We start from the raw sequence: 21,953 nt of genomic DNA on the forward strand, positions 1-21,953 counted from the left end.
CATTTATTGCTTCCTCGTAAGCTAAAAAGGGCAATGTGTCATTGAGGTTACACAATAAAATTAATGCTTATTAGCGTTCAAGTTCAACTTACGTTTACCTTGCACTAACCTCTAGTTCTCCTTTTCCGCGTAAAAGAACTTATTACGTTTAACCTTGTACTAACGTCTAGTACTTTTTCTGTCCAAAAGGAATAGAATTCTAGTTTTTTCAAAGTCAAATTATATCCGTCTTGACAATATTATAGAATAATATCAACCTTAATTATGTTTATGACACCAAATTGATAGATATACTACAAAATATATGGTGAATATAATAATTCTTAGTACCGTAAATATTAGTACTTTTATAATAACTTGCTCACTAGCTTTTAAGATGTTTTGGTTTAGAATAAAACTAGAATTGTATTGTTTACTCTCTTCGTTCTAAACTATAAGTCACTTTGACTTTTTTGATATATATATATTTTTCTATTCATCTAGATATAATATATATATGTCTAGATACATAGCAAATTCAATGTATTAAAAAAAATTAAAGCGACTTATAATTTGGAATGGAGAGAGTAAAATAGAAGGAGTATTATGTAGGGTTTCTAAGTGATAAGAATGGCATAGAGGAGAGAGAGAGAGAGAGAACTCATATTGAATACATGTCGATATCAACTTAGTTATAGATTTTTTAGGTTTATGCTTGTTAAATCTATTCTTTATGTATAATTAAGTTATATATAATCCAATGAGTATGAAATTTTTTCTATAGTTCAAGTATACAATAATTAGCCCACCATAAAAATTTCAGCACAATTATACCATAGAAACTGTAACTACAAATTATTCCAATTAATTACCAAAAAGAATAAATCTAAAGCTATAGCAAAAATTTTATATTAAAGCATATCGTATTTTATTTTCAATGTGTAGATATGCCACGCGGAGTCCAACAAAATTAAGTTTTTCATTTTATGATTTTCTATGATTTATAATTATTTTTTAAAGATTCAGTGCAAATAAGTAAAAAAAGATAAAGATAAAACTACCATTACTATAACAAAACATTCAACGGTGATCATAGATCACCAGCACTAAACTTGAGAAGCAAACATTCAATATTATTGTTTTTGCCTATCATTATACAATCGATTTGATGCTAACTTTGTGAAAGTAGCTGAGTTTACTGCAATCTTGCAATCTGCTCCAGGAATGCAATTTTGCCAGATATGACAATAGACAAAGAACCACCTGGGATACAGAAAATATCCAATTGTCACTAGTGAGGGTGAGCAAAGCTTAATGACTCGTTAAAATGCTAATTTGTGTGCTGTTAGGATTGCTTTCATATTTTTTTCATAGTGGTGAATGATTAGTTTTTGTTACTTTTTTCTGTACATAAATATAGTTTAGTATTTTTATATACATCTTGGATAGATCAAGAAGACACTTAAAATGACTAATAAACTACCTAAAAAAGTTACTCTGGCTATATTCAATATATGCATATATAAGCAAGGAAATATTTCATAGGGTATGTAGGTAATAAGACACTCATTTTTGAAGTATAGAATAAAGATTATATATATAATGCCACCCTGCATCTGTGGACTGACGGAATAGTAAACCGATAGTTGCATGCATGGCTTGTGCTCACTAGTTCATATTAAATGGATGGATATACGATGCATCAATGCATGAGAATCTGCTGCTGATGTCATGCATAGAGCATTTTATTTGTTTGAACTTCAACACGTTAGAATCTTCCTCTTATTATTTTAGGTAGCTCAAGCATGCAGAGTCCAAAAAAAACCCGGAGGCCTTCCAGAAAACGTGTTTCAAAAGGTTAATCAAGCAGGGACACTTGTGCTGTTATCATGCAAGCTGTCATTGTTTTATGATGTCATCTATTGATTATATATCTATCTATAAAGAGTAAAAATTTCAGTCTGCCCAAAGTTTTCTGTCCGTCAATCCGTGTCCATCCTGAATTCGCGTCCCTCCTGAACTCCGTCCGTGGCTTCAACGTGGGTGGCAGAGAAAGAAAATAAAAACTTTTTATAAGATTCCTAATGCAAAATCTTCTATATATATCAGAAATCCATTTAAAATAAAGAAAGTACATGGACCAAGGTGCAAAATATTTGTCCCCTATCTGTGTATTCATGGGGAGTGTTCGCTTGGATTTTTTTTAGCTTCGACTGATTGTGGCCAAAAAGGCCAACACATTGCTTCGATTGGAAACGATTGAAAACGACAAAAACTTACCAAAATAAGTGCCTTGACATCCGTATGTGTAGTAATTCATAGAAAAAAAATCAAAAATTACAAAATAAATTTTGTTCGGCTCCACATATGTAGATCCATGTAGTAAACAAAAAATATCACAAATTTTAGTATATTTTTTGTTGCAGATGTTTGCCTGTGCTTTTTAGTGTAAAATTGAAAATATAGTTATCTTGCTCCAATTATTATGAAAATTTTATAGTAGCCTATTTTAATGTGATGCTTGATTTGTGGGAAAAATTTTAGCTACATATTATTATAAATATTAACTATCAAAATAAGTTATGGGCTTTAAATTTTATAAAAAGGATAAATATAAATAGATATGTAATGTTATATCATCACTTTGCCATTTAATGTTTTTCTCTCGTTGCAACGCACGGGTATATTTGCTAGTGTTACTAATTCATGGTCCTACCTTGTTAAATCAGAGGACAAATATTTTGAATACGTGCGTGACATCTCGATTCTGCCAGATTGTCGTCCCTTGCCAGATGATGGTGAATCATTGCTTTGACATTTGCTAGCCATTACTAATCACTTGAGCATTGACCACGTTGACCACCCTGTTACACCAGATTTCACAAAATCTTTGAAGGATCCGTGGGGTTATCTCGTTTTGGAATCCCATGCCTATAATGGTCGTCACCGTTATGTTGAGAAAGATGGAGACTAACAGTCATAAACGTTGGAGGAAGGTGAGGTTTAGTTGAGGACTCAAGATGGATGTTGTGATGCGTGCGTGTTGATCTTGACAGATCAGAGCCATTTTGATGTGCGTCTGAGGAAGCTACTCTCGTGTTAGGTTGTTTTGTTGGTGTCTGTAATAAAGAAACAATTATATGTATTATTGATGTATTATTAATATATTCCTTTTAAAAAACAATTGAAATGAGTCATCTGTTATTTTCCTTTTTCCTGAGTATTATTCTTTTTTTGTTGAACATTTTGACAATCTATTACTTGTTGTGCTTTGTATTAATAATAATCAGGTGGCATGCATTTGTTAATTTCCCTGAAGATGTAGAGAATGACCTCCCTCTAAGTGTTGCTCTTATTGCAAACAGATATGTTGTCTCACTTGCTTCATTCCATGGTGATTGTACTGTTATGATTTATAAGATTGTTACTTTTTCCATGTTTGAAAATTTTTTAGTCACCAATTGTGATCACCATAATGATCTTTGTAGGAGAAAGGGTTTTTGCTTGCTCGGGTGTTTTAATTGACTGTCACGAATCCTACTCGAGAACTCTGACTTCAGGAAGCTTGGTTCAAACTGCAGATAAGATTGAATCATCATGCTCTCGTTTTGCTCGTTCATTTGAAATGCTGTTAATTCTGACTATTTCATTCATGGCAGATTCAAGTATGGCTTCCAAATAATGAACTTATCAAAGGGACATTGGAGTATTATGATTTGAATTACAATATTGCTGTTGTCAGCATCAGTAATTTTCACAGTTGTGGTATTCTACCATTAATTAAAGCCTCTGGGGAGCAAGTTAAACCTTATAAGGATATGGTAGTAGCTATGGGGCGTATCTTCCAAACAAACAAACTGATGTTTACATCATTGACTCGCAGAAAAAGCAATCTTGGTTGCCAACAAGAGCTTAAGATCTCAACTTGTAAAATTACTAAGGTACACTTTGTTGGTCCCTTATGATGGAACTAAAGAGTACTTTAAGAATATAAATAATTTAATTTTCTACTTCTGGCATTTTCAAAAGTTGTCTGTTAATGTTTCTTAGTTTGTTTTGTCATAGGCTGGAATTTTCTTTTTCGACCTTGGGGATTCATTCAATAAGATGGAACCGGGCTACAATCTGCAGACATCAGGTTAACAATGCAATCCAGGCAAACTTGCCACAACCCAGACCTTGCATCACCCGTGACCTGCTTAGCTAGCACATGAGCTACTCTATAACATTTCCTACTGATGAAAGAAAACTTAAAATCTTGAAAACACAAACTCAGCCCCCTGATCTCCCTTAGAAGTGTTGCAATGTGTTATCTCTGAATCTCTCCCGCTTGCCACAGGTACACCAACTCCTGGCAATCGGTCTCAAGCCAGACCTTCGAAGCCCCCGCTTGTTATGCCAAGACCAAGCCACCACGACAAGCAAGAGCCTCCATAGTGAGAGCGTCGAGGCCATGATCATACCACTGAGCCCCTCCTCTCACAAAGCCTCCAGTTTCATCACGCAACACAAAACCAGTTGCTCCTTTCCCTTGGTTTCCATAGAAGGCACCGTCGGTGTTGCATTTCATCCATCCTGTTGACAGCCTTCCTCAGTGTGGTTCATCCCTGTTCACCGCTACTGTCACTTGTGGGCGCGAGAGTTGCCAGAGATCGAAGGCCGTGTCAACTGTCCATTTCACTGCCACTCTGATCGGCTTCTCTTACTCCCCATGTTTTCTTCTATTGCGCTGCATCCAAAGTGAGTACATCCCAATTGTTAGAGTATATGAGTATGAGGCCCATGAGGCTAGGCCCATGAGGCCCATGTATACCTAATTATATGGCTACCCTGGTTAGGGTTAGCCTATGGTATGAAACCCTAATTCTAATATGGTATCAAAGAGCTTCCTCCCTCCCTCCAGCCGCCAGGCGTCCACTTGCGCCACCGCCGGCCGGTGAGCCTCCCCTGGGCCGCCGCCGCGGGCGCCATGGCTGGCCAGCGGCCTCCCCACTTCCCTCCCCTCTCTTCCTCCTCAAGCTGGGCACACATCACAGCCATGGCCGCCCCTCCTTCTCCCCGTCCAGTCGCGGGCGCGGGCGCGGCCCCCTGCGCGGGCTCGGGCGCGGGCGCGAGCGCGAGCGCAGCCCCTTGCGCGGGCGCGGGCGCGGTCAGCCGTCGTGCAGCCGACAGCGTGGGCCAAGCACGGCCTGCAGCGGTTTTCCCAGGCGCTGCTGTGGACTTTCCCAGCACCGACTCCGTAGGGCGCCACCAGAACCAGCAGCATCTCCACCATGGCGCGGGCGACGCCGCCCCACCTCCTGTGCCGCCCGACTCCCCTCTACACGCAGCGGCCTCCGCCCTCGCTGCCGCCCTCATCACCGCCCGGGCTGAGCGGGTGTTGGGGGGCCGCTTGCCACATGCCCGGGGCTCAATGCTCCCCTCCCTGGTGCTACTGCCACCGCCCGCATCGCTGCCTGTCCCGCTCCTCCGCTTCCGTCGTCTCCTCTTGGCCCTCCTCCCTCCGAGCCGAGCGAGGGTGGGGGGGGGCCGAAGTGGCAGCCATCGCCGTCGACGTGGAAACAGTGAGCCTCACCCACCGGCGGCGGTTCTCACAGGTGCTCCTCCGGGGGGCCGACCTGTTGGTAGGGACCCGGCGGCATGGGCATCTTTCCACAACCCGTGGTCGCGGGCCATGTGGCCTCTCCAGGCAACCGGCGGTGCAACTCCTCGCCCGGCGGCGGCCATGCTCGCTTGTGCTCCTCCAGGGTCTCTTTCCGCATCTCCTGGGGCCCCACCTCCCACCGTATTGCCCAGGCCTATCGGTTGGGGCCCGACGGCCTTGGCCAACTCTTTCAGCGCCATGACTCCGACTCCTCCTGTCGGGCCATACTGGGTCGCCGACTCGGGAGCCACTTACCACACCACTCCCGACCCGAGTATCCTCTCCTCTGTTCACCCTCCTTCTTCCTCTCATCCTTCATCCATCATGGTCGCCAATGGCTCGTGTCTTCCTGTCACCTCTGTGGGTGCCACCGGCGCTCATGGCTCCTTTCGCCTTCCCGACGTCCTTGTTGCCCCTTCTATGGTTCACAACCTTCTTTCTATTCGTCGGTTTACAGCTGACAATTCCTGCTCGGTTGAGTTTGATTCTTCTGGTCTTACTGTGAGGGACTTGGCATCCCGGCGACCTCTTCTCCGTTGCGACAACACGGGTCCCCTTTATACCCTTCAGTTTCCGACCTCTGCGTCCTCTACCTCGCCTCCTGGTTTGTCAGCTGCCTTTACCACGACACCTTCCTCCACTATCTGGCACCGTCATCTCGGCCATCCTGGTCGTGATGCTTTGACACAGCTGAGTCGTAGTTCTGACATTCGGTGCCCTCGGACTCACGATGAGCCCTTGTGTCATGCGTGCCAGCTGGGCCGTCATGTCCGTCTTCCTTTTCAGTCCTCTTCTTCTCATGCCTCTCGGGTGCTCGATCTTGTTCACTGCGACCTTTGGACTTCTCCTGTCCTCAGCATTTCTGGCTACAAATACTATCTAGTGGTGGTCGATGATTTTTCTCATTATTCTTGGACTTTTCCCCTACGTGCCAAGTCTGATGCTTTCCCCACTCTTCTCCACTTTTTTGCCTGGGTGTCTACTCAGTTCGGCCTCACCATCAAGGCCGTCCAGTGTGACAATGGCCGGGAGTTCGATAACTCCACCTCTCGTGCCTTCTTTCTCTCACACGGTGTCCAGTTGCGCATGTCTTGTCCGTATACCTCCTTCCAGAACGGCAAGGCTGAGCGCATGATTCGCACCACCAACGACACCATCCGCACCCTTCTACTGCAGGCGTCCCTACCCGCTCGCTTTTGGGATGAGAGCCTGCACACCTCCACCTATCTCCTTAACCACCTTCCTTCCACTGCCTGTCCCGCTCCTACCCCTCACCATGCTCTGTTCGGCACCCCTCCTCGGTATGACCACCTTCGTGTCTTCGGGTGTGCGTGCTACCCTAACACCACGGCCACTGCTCCCCACAAGCTGGCACCCCGTTCGACTCTCTGTGTCTTCCTCGGGTACTCCCCGGACCACAAGGGGTACCGGTGCTATGATCTTACCTCTCGTCGCGTCCTCATCTCTCGCCATGTGGTGTTTGATGAGTTTGTCTTCCCTTTCTCCACCACCACCACACCGGCTTCCGCCCCTGACCTCGACTTCTTCTCGTCGTGTCCCGCTGACCCGGTGGCCCAGCCACCTTTACTGTTTCCTGCAGGATCTGCTCCACCGAGGTCTTCGCCGGCATTGTGCCCCGGCTCGCCGCCCACCAGTGTGGCTCGGGGCTCTGTGCCTTGCACGGGTCCGTTGGCCACGCCCCTCCGGGTGGTTCCTACGCCTACACCTGACGCGGGCCCGGGGACGCCGATGTCTGTTCCTCCGGCACCCTGCACCCAGCCGGTGCCTGTTGCACCCCCGGCGCGCTTCGCCCAGCCGGTGCGCGTCTACCAGCGCCTCGCGCGGCCGGTCCCGCCTCCTCCGCCACCGGGGGTGGCCTCTACGCCCCTGCCTCAGTCGCCACCGTTGGTGTCTCCTCCACCGCTGACACCACCGTTGGTGGTCTCCTCTCCGCCGGCCACGCCTACTCCACCACCGTGGGCACCGACTGCACGTGCTGTGTCGCCGGTGTACCACCCGCCGATTCTTCATCGCGACCAGCGTCATGTCCACCCGATGGTGACGCGGCACGCGGCTGGTACCCTGCGGTCCCGGGCTCTTGCGGTGATGCCCGGCGACTCGCAGGTCTCTCCTGTACCCTCTTCCGTCTGCGCCGCCCTGTTGGACCCTCACTGGCGCCGATGGAAGAGGAGTACGCGGCGCTACTCGCCAACCAGACTTGGGATCTGGTGCCGCGACCGTCCGGCGCCAATGTTGTCACCGGCAAGTGGATCTGGACTCACAAGCGGCGGGCTGATGGCACCCTTGAGCGATACAAGGCTCGTTGGGTTCTCCGGGGTTTCACTCAGCGCCCTGGGGTCGACTACGATGAGACCTTCAGTCCTGTGGTGAAGCCGGCGACTGTCCACACAGTGCTCTCTTTGGCCCTTGCTCGCTCTTGGCCGGTGCATCAGCTCGATGTGAAGAATGCTTTTCTGCATGGGCATCTTACTGAGACAGTCTACTGCAGTCAGCCAGCGGGATTTGTTGACTCCTCTCGTCCGGACATGGTCTGCCGGCTCAACAAGTCTCTCTACGGTCTCAAGCAGGCCCCTCGGGCATGGCACTCTCGGATTGCTGCTTTCTTGGTGACACTGGGGTTTGTGGAGGCCAAGTCAGATACGTCCCTATTTATCTACCACCATGGAGCCGAGACTGCGTACCTGCTGCTCTATGTTGATGACATTGTGCTCACAGCTTCCAGTCCTTCACTTCTGCGCCGCATCATCAGTGCTCTTCAGCTGGAGTTCCCTCTGAAGGATCTGGGTGTCCTCCATCACTTTCTTGGCGTCACTGTTGAGCCTCGTCCCACTGGGCTTCTTCTACACCAGCGGCAGTACACTCTTGATATCCTGGAGCGAGCAGGGATGACTGGCTGCAAGCCCTGCCCCACTCCGGTTGACACTCAGGGCAAGCTGTCAGAGGCCGAGGGTAGTCTAGTTGCAGATCCCACTGCGTACCGGAATCTTGCTGGTGCCCTTCAGTACCTCACTTTCACCAGGCCAGACATCACATACGCCGTGCAGCAGGTCTGTCTCCACATGCATGATCCTCGAGAGCCCCACCTGACTGCTCTCAAGTGCCTTCTCCGCTACCTCCGCGGCACCGTCGACTACGGGTTGCTTCTTCACCGGTCTCCCTCCAGCGAGCTGGTCGTCTACATTGACGCTGACTGGGCCGGGTGCCCGGACACTCGGCGCTCTACCTCCGGCTACGCCGTCTTCTTAGGCGGCAACCTCGTGTCCTGGTCGTCCAAGCGTCAGCTGGTTGTCTCCCGCTCCAGTGCCGAGGCGGAGTACCGCGCTGTTGCTAACGGCGTGGCTGAGGCTTCCTGGCTCCGGCAGCTCCTCGCCGAGCTTCACAGCCCCCTCTCCAGGAGCACGCTGGTCTACTACGACAACGTCAGTGTGGTGTACCTCTCCACCAACCCGGTCCAGCACCAGAGGACCAAGCATGTGGAGATCGACCTACACTTCGTCCGGGACCGGGTCGCTGTCGGCGATGTTCGGGTCCTCCACGTCCCGACCACCTCCCAGTTCGCCGACATCTTCACCAAGGGTCTCCCGTCCTCGACCTTCGCCGAGTTCCGCACCAGCCTCAACATCACCAGTGGCTAGTTGTGTCTGTGGGGGGGCTCGTGTGTTGTACCTCTTTTCTTTCGTGTCCAGTCTGTAAACTCCGCTGCGACGGTAGTTCAGACTGCGGGGGGATGTTAGAGTATATGAGTATGAGGCCCATGTATCCCTAATTATATGGCTACCTTGGTTAGGGTTAGCCTATGGTGTGAAACCCTAATTCCAATACCAATGATAATCGTTGCACGTTCATCATCAGAACTAGGCTGGAATTGGTGGGCCAATAATAGATTCTAATAGGAATTTCATTAGCATAAACTTTTATGAAAAGGATCAGACTCCTTATTTATCAGTAGATCAAATTGTGATGTTATTGATGGATTTTGATTCAAAAAGGTATGTCTTATATTTGTCTTTTTTTATGTAATATATGCAAATATTATTTCATATGAGTAATAGGAAATTTCACTTGCATCTCTAAGGCGTCTGATTATTTACATCTTTTCTAATTGATATTTTCTTTAATTATAATCTCAGACTGGTATAGTTGCAAAATTCAGGGTCAATTTGGTTGTCTCTTGTTTGCAAAAAAAATGGTTATCTCTGGGTTCTTGTTACTTTAAGCCGACTCATGTGACCTCTTGCTTTTACACCTTTTTATTTAAAAAGAAAGAAAACATTTGTGTATAAACAAAATTCAGACCTAGCATTTTTTGGTGTTAATAGTCACAAACCCTCCAACTCCTATGCCCATTTCACAGACCCACCAATAAATGGGGTTAACTGAAATGGCTTAAGAATTGGTGGGTTTGTAATGATTATCCCAAATGTTGGTGGGTTTGTGAAATTTACTTTATGTGTGTGCATAGGATGTTGGGTTTTAACTGATGTTGCTTGATTTCAGTCCTGTTTCAATGGTTTTGTTTTCGATCCATCTAGTCTTATGTTAATATGGTGAACCAAATGATCAGCACAGGGAAACATCATTTGAACATGTGGGAAATCATCTCTGTTGGTGCGTATGATCTGTTGTGAATGACGGCGTATAAACGACGAAAAACACAAAATCAAATCGGAGCCAAGACACAAGATTTAATGTGGAAAACCCCTTCAATGCGAAGGGAAAAAACCACGAACGCCAGCTAACAAACACTCCTCGCTATTATCAAGAGTTGGGTTACAATGTCGTGCGGCAGCTTACAAGATCATAACCTCAGTGAAACCCTAATTTGGGTATATGTTCCGTACCTTGGGGGCCAGCCCCCACATCCCCCAAGTGACAATGAGGGCGCACACCAATGGCCCAGTCTTCGGCTTCAACAGGTCTCCGCTTCGCTCCATCAGAAATCGGCCTTTATAATATGCAATTGAATTTGGAACATATTCAACATAATCATATTAAACGCGGCCTCAACTCCCTCAGCATTTTGGATGCATGGACTTTTTTGAATCGTCTCAATATATGTGTGTTTGATGAGGCATCTTCAAGCTTAACTAGAGCCTTTGTTGCTCGCTAGTGAGGAGTTGCACTCTGGTGTGTTTGTGTGTTGGGGTTTTTATCCCTTTTTTCTTAATATTAATGATACGCAACTCACTTATGTGTTTGAGAAATAAAAAAGAGCGTAAGGTTATATATTGAGTGGCGAATGGATCTATAGTCTATGTCATGGGAGTCTTTTTAATTAGCACCTCATGTCCTAGGTTCGCTTAACTCTATGTGGGAGCGAATTTAAACAGGCTTTCATCTCTTGGGTTCGTCTCCCTATATGTGAGAGAATTTAAATAGCCCTGGGTTTAAAAAAAATGTTATTTCACTGAGTTATACGTGTAATCACTTGAGTCGCTTTCAGCGAGATACACATGGGTGTAGGCATGTGTCTTGGGCACTTGATGGCGCATCTAGGGCAGCCCACCCATGTGTCTTGGGGGCTTTATGGCACATCTAGGGCAGCCCAACATGTGTCTTGGGCGTTTGATGGCACGTCCATGGCAACCGGCCTTCTGGGTGTTCCTCATCGAGAAGTTTCTTCTTAATGCAATATCGTGGAGGTGGATATTGGAGGTGGTCTTCCTTGTAGATTAAGCTTTTTAGCTTATATTCAGTGGCTCCAAGACCCACATTACATGCAATACTCGGTATTTATGAGCTGCATTTGCCATATCCTTCTATGTAGTTAGGTTGACATGTGAGGTCTCCTTACTGGATCTCTATTTTGTCGGACTGCTGCAGGGGCCGTTATTGATCGTCCTAATCCAAAAGTTTGGAATTCTTAACACATGCAGCTCAATCTATTTGTTTCATTTGTAACATTGCTTCACATAAATATATTGTTTTTCCTATATAAGCTTCATCAATAATAGGAAATGACATACATTTTTACTATTTAACAGCAGATGGCCTTTGCCTGAACCAATTTGGCACTATTCTTCTAGCGTCGCACGTGTTCCCAAGTCATGCAGGAGGAAGCTGTGAATATCAGCATGCTGTGTTTGGAGGATCTGAAATTTCTCCCACTTACTAAAAAAAATCTTTGTTACCACCATGTATAGTTATCCTGAACCTGGTCCCGCATGGTCTTAACACTAAGCTGTGTCTCTAAAAAACCTTGCTGGAGCCGGGGCCGGCCCTGGGGTGCAAGTGGTGTGGCTGCTCCAGGCCCCAAAGCAAGGAAGACAATGTGGCATCAATCCAGAAGATGGGGGCTCCCACCAGCTACCATTTTTTCTGATTCATGGTTCATTTTTTTTTATGTGAAGGAGAAAAAAATGCTGGGAAAGTATCTCAATTTCAGAACTGAAGGCTGAAGCATAAGGTTGGCACAGTGAAGGGTGAGATGGGCCAGTTCAACTAATGCATATCAATTTGTGGAAATGCCTCTGTTTATTAGGGCCTGAAGATGTGCATGCACTTAACTAGAACTTGATCATGTTGTGTTCTTGGGATTGCTATTGCGGCTAATGCATAAGAATGTAATTTACAAACCATGGACGTAGTGCTCAGTAGTTGAAATTTCAGAAGCAGCAAATTTCTTCAGAGTATGGTGAATGCTTCTGAGAACCTGATCATGTCGTGTTATTCTGAAGGGGATTACTATTGTTTGCTGCTTCTGATGTTTTTGGTCTCCATTCGTGGGCCTCGTTGGCGAGCACGTCCCAGAGCGCCGCCACCGCCTCTCCCGTCTCTCTCCTGGCTGCGGCCTCGTCGGCTATCGCCACCTGCGGAGGGCCGCAGCTCGCCGCCATCTGCTCCGTGGCCACGGGCGGCCACTACTACAAAAGTGCTCAAAGACAGCGGTGGAACATAATTTTTACAGACGGTTTTAATTAAAAAACGTCTGTGAAAAGAAATTGCCTTACCCGACCACGAAACCGCATGTGAAAATCAATTTTTACGGACGGTTTTTCTAACAAAACCGTTTGTAGAAATCATGTATTTCTACAGGCAGATTTCTTAAGAAACCGCCCATAGAAATATGATTTCTGCAGGCGGTTTATTAAGAAATCCGCCTGTAGAAATAATTTGAACTTGAATTTTTTGAGTTTTTCAAATGACCTCGTTTGAAAAAACCGTCAAAATGAAAGTTGTAGATCTTGAAAAGTTATGAAACTTTGTAGTTGATAATTTTTTTCATTTGAAATCATCTTGTCATCGAAAACTACGTTTGAATTTCTCAAATTTGAAATTCAAATTTTGTAAATGACCTCGGATGAAGAAACTACCAATATAAAAGTTGTAGGTCTTAAAAAGTTGTAAAACTTTGTAGTTGACGACTTTTCCATTTGAATCCGTTTAGGACCTCAAATAATCAATTTATGCTTGGTTTATGATAGTATGTGGGGAACTAAACTCTATTTCAAACAACGTGGAGTGGTAGAGGAGGGTACGCGTGTCCCACCGACCGCGTAGCACACGATTTTACACGAAAAAATGTGCGACTTGCGACTTGACTCGGAGACGGGCGGGCGAATAGCCAGTGAGCCTTCCCTATATTAAAATCTTTTTTTCCTATTTTTAAAAACCGATTTCATATTTTCTGAAAAAAGATTTCTACCTGCGGTTGGCATAGCTGAACCGCCTGTAGAAATGCATTTCCACAGGCGGTTCTCAGTTACCCGCCTGTGGAAAAATTTATTCCCAAAGGCCACCAATCACAGACGGTTCGTCAAACCGCCTATAAAAAGAAGTTTAGAACCGCCTCTATAGTACCTCTGTGTATTAGTGGACCCCATGGAACGGGGCCATCGCCTTCTGTTCTCTCATTGCCCTGGGTCTCTTTTTTTTTCTTTTGAATGAATTGGAGGGACCCAAGTCCCTACAGAAAATATATTAAAGCAAAAGCAAAAAGAGGTTCCGAACGAATACATACAAAAAAACACAAAAACGGGAAAAAAAAAAACACCCGAACCAGCAGCAGCACAGGGAGTTCAGGAGACAAAGAAAAAAATTAAGAAAATAAGCCTACTCCTGCAAACTATTGTAGACTCTAAATCCATGAATCAAACTGGAATTGGAGACTAGGCTTGATCCTGTATTAAAGAAGGGAGGCCTCTCTGAGAAAAACCCTCCAGCAACCTACTAGGCTCGGCTGAATTCCTTTGAAGATGAGATCATTCCTCATCATCTATAGTGCCCAGCACATAAGAATAGTCGTCTCCATGTCAAAAGGAGAGGCAAGCTGGTCTCTAATCTACACCACAATATCTGGAAAAGAGCTCTGAATTTGAATTTCAACATTGATCATATCCCAACTGGCCAAAGCGAAAGGGCAGTCCAAAAACAGGTGCTCCAGAGTTTCCTCAACAGAGTTGACACAGTGAACACAGTCATAAGAATCAATCTGCATATCCGGTCCTATAGTTTTGAGGGACCTCTGACGAATTTATCGTGACGATACCTCTAAACCATAAAACCTTATAATAATATAAGTTAATTTTATTCGTAAGGAGAAAACAAATCAAATCATATATAGATAGTCCACCCGAGTACGCAGCACACGTGGTCTGGTGTCCATCTGCAGCACGGCCACCCCGGGTTGTCCGGCAGCCCTCCTCTGCGCCCCGAGTACTCGTACCCGTACCAGTCGGCGTCAGGGCAGGCCATGTGGGCGCCGTGGGTAGGTGGGAGCTCTCCACACCCTGGGGCACTCACCCTGGTCGGCGTGGCCAGATGGGGGCTCGAGACACGACGAAAGCCATGGTAACGACGGGTCAGAGTCACAACATCAGGGGTGAGGCGCTAACGACTTCGAGCAGTGATATCCATGTGAACTTGTGGTTTATGTTATGAACTTGTGGCTTATGTTATAAACTTGTGGTTTATGTTGGACTTTATATTATATTATAATATATATATATATATATATATATGCTATTCTACACCCTAGGTGTAGAATACTATTCTACACCGAAGTGTTATACTGAGCAAAATTCAGTATTGTTCAGTATTTCGTGATCCTGAGTGTTGGACAAGACGATACTGAACACTCTCCAGTACTACTCAGTATTTTTTCTACTCAGTTTTGACTTGCGGTGTAGAATAATATTCTACATCTAGAGTATAGAATATATATATATATATATATATATATATATATATATATATATATAGGGAAAAACAAATTCCACCTTTGCCAAGAGCCTGCCAGGCTGGCTCTCGGCAAAAGAGGTCTTTAATGAGAGCCGTTCAGATGGGCTCTTGGCAAAGATTTTAAAAAAATAAAAAGTCTTTGCCGAGAGCCTGGTTGGACGGCTCTTGGCAAAGACGACGTCAACTTTGACGTTACTTAACCATGCTGTGGGCTTTGCCGAGGGCGCTTCTGGTCTTCGACAAAGTCTTTGTCGAGAGCCTACCACGTGGCTCTCGGCAAATAATTCTTTATCGAGAGCTACGTGGCAAGCTCTCGGCAAAGCCTTTGCCAAAAATTTTTAGACCTTTACCGAGGACTCGTGGTTCTCAGCAAAGAAAAGATAGCAAAGAAAGAGAGCGAGAACGGAACAAAGCCTAGGCGGAGTGCAGTGCGGGCGTGGGCATAGGCGTGGCGGCCCCACAGCTCCTTGGCCATGGCCGCCTCCGCTCCGTACCGTATGTGTGCGCTTGGTTTTTACTTTAGGTCTTGTTTAATTCCAAAATTTCTTATAAAATAAAGATTATAATATTTTTATTTGTATTTGATAAATATTGTCTAATCATAGACTAACTAAGTTTAAAAGATTTGTCTCGTAAATTACAGACAAATTGTACAATTAATTATTTTTTTATATATATTTAATATTTTATGTATATGCCGTAAATTTCCATATGATGGAAAATTTGAAAAATTTTGTAAATTTTTTTAAAACTAAAAAAGGCCTTAATGTCAGGATTCAGTACATCAGAACTTCGGATTTCAGAAAGCAGATGTTGAATTTGTAATCAGTCGAGTTCGAGATAGCACAACATTGTGACGTAGCATCATCCGATCGCGTCAGTGTAAGGGAACTGCAACCCCATGATTTATATATTTTTTAAAAAAAACTGAAGAATGCCCGCATAGTAAGGGAATACAACTTTGCTTCACTTGCACTGACAAATTTAGTCAACTGGATGCCACAGATTTAACTCATGAAGCCGTGATTTGTCACCAACGCGCTCAGAATAAACATCCACTCCAACCATTTCAAATTACAAGAGTTTGACTTTTCTATATACATAATTTTTGCTACTTACTATAGTTAGATAAATAATAATATCAATATTTCTAGAAAAGACAAAATATCTTATAATTTAAAAGTTCAAACGGAGAGTATATGAAATCAGCTAGACGATAAAAGTTACTCCTATGTCCGTTCAAATATGTTCCGAGGCACATTTTTTTCCGCGTCCATAAGTGCACAGAGAGCAGATTTCCGAATTATATAGGCAGCACAAGAACAGAACAATATGCAACAGCACCAAGCATGTAAAAAGCTCTGTTACTAGTCAAAATACACATGACAAGTCTTCTACTATAGTAAATAATATGGACAAGCTAAACAAGGAACATTGCAGGCTCATGAAGGAATGCGTGTATATCTTTTTTTTTGGCGAAACAAGAATGTGTGTATATCAATGTGTGCCCAAAAGTCACATGAGTTCTTATGTGACGATATCAATCATTTCAAGCCCTTGAAGAAGCATTCTCAGCAACCTTTGTATTCACATTTTGTTGTGTATTGAAAGAGAACACCGTGGTGAAGCGAAGCAAGTGCTAACTGTGCTACTAATCTTTTTTTTTAATCTATCTATAGACAGAAAATAACTGAAATTACATTTTGTTACCTATGGGATTAGCAGGGTTTGAAAGGGAGGGAAGGTACAGAACGGTGAATAGTTACAACAGTTTTGGCGGAGGCGGCCCAGAGAGATCAGGATGGCTATGTTTGAGCTTTTGGACCCAATGAGCAAGCCAGTTCTTGTGATCGTGAGTCTCCAGCTGGCAGATCGAGCTTGGCATATTGTCGAGTGTGCCATCTCTGTCAAGAACACTCTTAAACTTCTCCAGTATCTGAACTATTTGAGAGAAGTCAGGCCGCTTCTCCGGATGCGAGGCCCAACATTGCTCAATTAGAAGCCGTACTGGTGCTGGGCAGCTAGTAGGAATCACCGGCCTCACATTCTGAAAATTAGAGAAGCATATTCATCAAAAAAAAATTCAAAAAGCAACACTACTGCAGAGTCATGAGACAAAAATGTCTATGTACTTCTGAAACTTCACCATACAGCGTTGCTATTTGAAATGTCTCAACATATTGTTTCTTTAGCAAGCCAATCTCTTAATTTTGAACAAGTCAATGCATATATATGACCATGCAGGTAAGGAAATGGGCATCAGGGTTATTACCTTGTCAAAAACAGCAAAAGCTGCTTGAAATGGGTTCAGCTCTTCATATGGTATCGTTCCAGAAAACATTTCCCACAAGATAAGGCCAAAGCTGTAGACATCGACTTTTCGACCGTACGGTTTGTGCTTCATCATCTCTGGAGCCATCCATCTAAATGTCCCAGTGTCATTTGCCAGAGGGTCACAGTACTCTTGTTCGCAAGCTATTCCAAAATCAACAATCTTTGCACAAAATTCCTCATCGAATATGATGTTCTCTGGCTTCACATCACGATGGACAACTCCCTGCGAGTGAAGGTATGACATGCCGCGTGCGATATCCAAGCTAATTGAGATGATCTTGCCCAGAGGAAGAGCTTTGTGATCCAGCTTGTGCAAAAACGCTCTCAGAGAACCACCAGAAAGGAATTCAGTGATGACACAGAATACTGGTGGACTGCTGCATGCTCCAACCAGCTACAAAGTAAAAAATGTGAATGAAGTGAGAAGGAAAGTCATAAAAGCAAGTTCATGATCTGTAACTACGATAAAGGATGGGCTTTCGTTTCCTGAATTCCAGTATATGTTTGCACTCAACTGAACAGGACGATACTACATGTGCCCATGTGATAGGCATTTAAGAGTAGGATAGGATGGCATGGAACTATGGCCTTGTTTAGTTCACACTGAAAACCAAAAAGTTTTCAAGATTCCTTGTCACATCGAATCTTGTGACACATGCATGAAACATTAAATATAGACGAAAATAAAAAATAATTACACAGTTTAGCTGGAAATCACGAGACGAATCTTTAGATCCTAGTTAGTCCATAATTAGATAATATTTGTCACAAACAAACGAAAGTGGTACAGTTCCGAAAAGTTTTCACTTTTCGGAACTAAACAAGGCCTATGTAAGGTAACGCTAAAAGTGCAACTACTAATTAATATAGTGCTCCCACCAATTTTCTTAGTTTGACGTTGGTCAGTTGAAATTTAAACCAATCAGCATCCTACATATGAGAATGGAGGTAGTACAATAGTAGAGATTCCCATATTCCAGGTCAGCTGGAAGAAAGGTTATATTAATTCAATGTAAGTAATAAAAGACATAATCCTAAGGTTGTTCATTCAAAATAAGCAGGTCCAAGCGTCCCTCTGGTATGCAATTTGTATACTGTACCAATTGTGAACAAAACAAAAAAAGGAAAATGCGTATACATCAATAATTCAAATTTCTTGATAGTTGGCCATATAATCATGAGTGCATCTAATTAAACACAAATTTGTAGCAAAGTAAAGTAACTAGAAAACCTCAATCACTCAATAAGATAATGTGGCATTCCAGGCTGTTCCACAGCCAGTAGTGTAGAATCATGCCAGTATAATCATCGTCATAAATAAAAGATATCGCAAACTGGAAAGTCTGTGAGTTACCTTGATGACATTAGGATGATTGAGGCGTGACAGAGTGGTGACCTCCGTGTGGAACTGCTTCTCAAGCTGAGCAGCCAGCTCTGCATCTTCCTCGTCATCAGGCAGTCTGATGAACTTGACAGCAACAGGCTGCTCCTTGTAGATTCCGTGGAACAACCGGCTGTGAGCCCCTGACGCGAATCTGTGCCCAATGAGCAGCTGAGAGCGATCGACGGACCATTTCTCGAGCACCTCCAGCGCAGAAACCTTCGTCCTCCAGCTGGCATGGCCGTGGCCCTCCTTCCTATGCTTGAGCTTGCCCGGAGCCCTGACCGTCGTCACCGGCGCTGGTGGCGGGCACCCATTCCGTTCCATCTCAGACGCGGCTCTCCGGGACGGCGGCGGCGTGGAGAACCTCTTGGTGGCAGATTTGGCCTCTTGAAACACTTCGGGAACGTGGCGCGTCGGGAGGGGCGACACCGCCCTCTGCTTCGTCGTCTTGGGCGCCTCACCGAGCACGCTAAGCGACGAGCTGCGCGTGAGCGCGGCGTCGTCATCGCCGGGCGTTGTTTTCTTCCGCGGGAACGGAGCAGGGCTTGAACACGCTCGCTGCAGCGTCAGGCTCTGCTCGTCGGGGTGGAAGGAGAACTCGGGCGCGGCTCCGGGGCGCTCGTCATCCTCCTCCGCGCTCCGAACCGCGGGTTGTTCTTCCCGAGGGACGACGGCCACGCTGAGGTTGCTGCCGCTTCCTTTCTTCCTGTTCGCAGTCGCAGCCTTGGCACCGTCCTGCGTCGCTGATGGCTGTTGCGACGCCGGGCGATCGCTGGCTGCCGCCGCCTTGTCGTGCTCGTGCTGCACCCGCGGCTTGTTGGCGTCTGGTGACGAGGACATGTCCTTGGGCTTGGCGCAGAGCGAGGTGGTCGTCGGAATCGGAATCGGAACCGGAACGGAGGAGGTGGAGAACCTCGTGGTCCCTGGCTCCATGTTGAGGCCGTGGAGCTTGAACCCGGACGCGGCGCCCTTGTGCCTGAGCGCGGCGCCGCGGTTGAACTGCTCGACGAAGGCGCCGAACTGCTCCCTCCCGGAGTTGGAGCGGACGACGGAGTGGGAGAAGCGCGTCCGCCGCACCCACGAGTAATCCTCGTCGTCCATCTATCTTGTCCTCCTCCTCCTCCTCCTCTCGAAGTCACGAGGGAGGGCAGAGGGGCTCCGGCAGGCAGGCAGGCAGGCGGCGGCGGGAGACGATGGGGCGAGCGCGGGCCGCGCGATGCGCGCACAGCAGGAGGCGGCGGCGGATCGGTGGCTTGGTGGAGACGTGGTTCGCTGCCTGCCGCCACCAACGAGATGGTCCCGTATTCTCCAGGTGGATCAGAGAAATCTGGAGGAGAGGAATCCGGATCCTAGCACATCCCACAGGTACGCCACATTTGGTATCGCCTGATCCCTTTGCTTGTTGAAGAAGAAGGTGCCCGAACCGAACCGAATCTCCTGCCTGCCCCGGTCGAATTCAATGGACCGGCTCCGCCTCCTGAATGAAACCAATTCGAAAGCAGAGTAACCTGCTGCTATAAGAGATCAATACGCTTGATTGATCAACAAGAAAGAAAGAAAGAAAGAAACGTAGATGAATTCTTATTTCAATTGAACTGAAAGTCACCAGAGGAAAAAAATGCTTGCATCCATTGGTCAAAAGCCACGCGCTACTACCGTCTACGAACAGAACAGAGGATCGACGAGCGAAAGGGAAAACAGAGACGTGCGCGGGAAGCATGTTTCATGATTGTGAATGAAAAATAGAGAAAGGTCAAGGAATCTGCGGAAAGCATGACGCGGAGCCAGAATTCAAATCAAATCCCACGCCACACGCACTGACGACGCAACGCAAACGAAGCTGGTGCCCAAATCCTGGAGGGAAAAAAGAAGAGTTGGCCTTGGCCTCCTCCTCCTCCTCCTCCTCAGAATCAGCAACAAAGACGAGCGAGAGCGAGAGGCGTCCCCGCCGGCGCCGCTTACCCGATCGGAAGGAGCCGCGAGCGGGCGGGCAGGCAGGCAGCCAGGAAGGTGGGAGGAACGCGCAGCCAGCAACGTGGGTAGGCGAGGCGAGGCGAGGCCGGCCGGCCGACGGAAACCTGCAAGTGGACTCGTTGGCGCGGCGCGGGGAAGGAAGGAAGGAGAATGTTGCGATGGAGGCCCCCCACCCCAACGGTTGATTGCTTTGGCGAATCCAGCACAGCCGCTTTCGGGTGGGAAGGCGTCCCGCACGAGCACCGATCCTCCTCCCCCGACTTTGTGCGTGCGCTGTGACGACGGGACACGATGGGACGACGGATGGATCGAGTTTTACGTGTTTAGGGCTCGTTTAGATGCAAAAATTTTTTTGATTTTGACACTGCAGCATTTTCGTTTTTATTTGACAAACATTGTCCAATCATGGAGTAACTAGGCTTAAAAGATTCGTTTCGCGATTTACAGACAAACTGTGTAATTAGTTTTTATTTTTATCTATATTTAATACTCCATGCATGTGCCACAAGATTCGATGTGGCCGGAAATCTTGTAAAGTTTTGGGTTTTTGGGTGTATCTAAACAAGACCTTAGTTCGTCAAAAGTTTTGCAGAATTTGTAGATTTCCGTCACATCAAATTTTATAGCACATATATAAAACATTAAATATAGATTAAAAAAATAACTAATTATACAGTTTGATTATAATTTACGAAACGAATATTTTAAACCTAATTAATCTATAATTAGATAATATTTATTAAATGCAAACAAAATACTATATTTATTAAATACAAATAAAAATGCTACCTGGGTATTTTAAAAAATGAAACTAAACACGACCGTGAGGTAGGCATGATGCGTAGCGTAGCGGGACGGGACGGGGTCCGTCACTAATTCAACGATTATTCTATGGTCAATTATTGGAGACGACTTTTGAGAATAATTATTAAGCGAGTGCGGCGCGGTGCTTCTTCTTCTTTTTTTTCTTTTTTTATGATGATGATGATGGGGGAGGTGAGAAGCGAGACAGGGCCTTGTTTCTCCTGGATTTTCATCATATAGCGTGAGCTAGCTGCTAGCATCTCAGATCCCATGTGCACCTCGTGCATGTGTCCGCGACGGGTGGGTGCTGCGACCCCATTGGCAGTCACGGTCCATGATGGTCTATTTTCTATTCTATTCCGGGGAAGCAGGCACCGGAGGTGTCGTGTGCTCCTGCTGGTAGGATCGCTTTTTTGGTGCCACATTTTCGGAGGCCTTGTTTGGCTTTTGGTGCCAGATTATGGTCTTGTTCAGTTCATCTAAAAACCTAAATAATTTTCAAGATTCTCCGTCACACCAAATATTACGGTATATATATAAAATATTAATTATAGAAAAAAACAAAAACTAAATACATAGTTTACCTATAAGTCGCGAGATGAATTTTTTAAACCTAATTAGGTCTATGATTAA

General features: G+C 45.6%; 2 protein-coding genes across 2 annotated transcripts; one reads left to right on the forward strand and one right to left on the reverse strand.

Annotated features, from left to right (window-relative positions):
- On the forward strand, positions 8,170–12,042 carry LOC110437281 (uncharacterized mitochondrial protein AtMg00810-like). Its single transcript, XM_021465672.1, has 2 exons — positions 8,170–9,093; positions 11,995–12,042. Exons 1-2 carry the CDS (start codon positions 8,170–8,172, stop codon positions 12,040–12,042), a joined length of 972 nt encoding a protein of 323 aa, XP_021321347.1.
- On the reverse strand, positions 16,158–20,494 carry LOC8070079 (serine/threonine-protein kinase A-Raf). Its single transcript, XM_002445440.2, has 3 exons — positions 18,513–20,494; positions 17,097–17,552; positions 16,158–16,871 (listed from the first exon to the last, which is right to left on the reverse strand). Exons 1-3 carry the CDS (start codon positions 19,641–19,643, stop codon positions 16,587–16,589), a joined length of 1,872 nt encoding a protein of 623 aa, XP_002445485.1. The 5' UTR covers positions 19,644–20,494; the 3' UTR covers positions 16,158–16,586.

Source organism: Sorghum bicolor, chromosome 7 (genome assembly GCF_000003195.3).
Source record: "Sorghum bicolor cultivar BTx623 chromosome 7, Sorghum_bicolor_NCBIv3, whole genome shotgun sequence".
Taxonomy (NCBI): Eukaryota; Viridiplantae; Streptophyta; class Magnoliopsida; order Poales; family Poaceae; genus Sorghum; species Sorghum bicolor.

Bases quoted from the DNA above. Each gene is read 5' to 3' on its own strand.
- LOC110437281 (XM_021465672.1), top strand. From the start codon at position 8,170: ATGGTCTGCCGGCTCAACAAGTCTCTCTACGGTCTCAAGCAGGCCCCT. The intron at 9,094-11,994 runs GTCCAGCACCAG...TTTTATGTGAAG, and splicing joins TGTACCTCTCCACCAACCCG to GAGAAAAAAATGCTGGGAAA.
- LOC8070079 (XM_002445440.2), bottom strand. From the start codon at position 19,643: ATGGACGACGAGGATTACTCGTGGGTGCGGCGGACGCGCTTCTCCCAC. The intron at 17,553-18,512 runs GTAACTCACAGA...TTTACTTTGTAG, and splicing joins ATCATCCTAATGTCATCAAG to CTGGTTGGAGCATGCAGCAG. The intron at 16,872-17,096 runs GTAATAACCCTG...TCTAATTTTCAG, and splicing joins CTTTTGCTGTTTTTGACAAG to AATGTGAGGCCGGTGATTCC.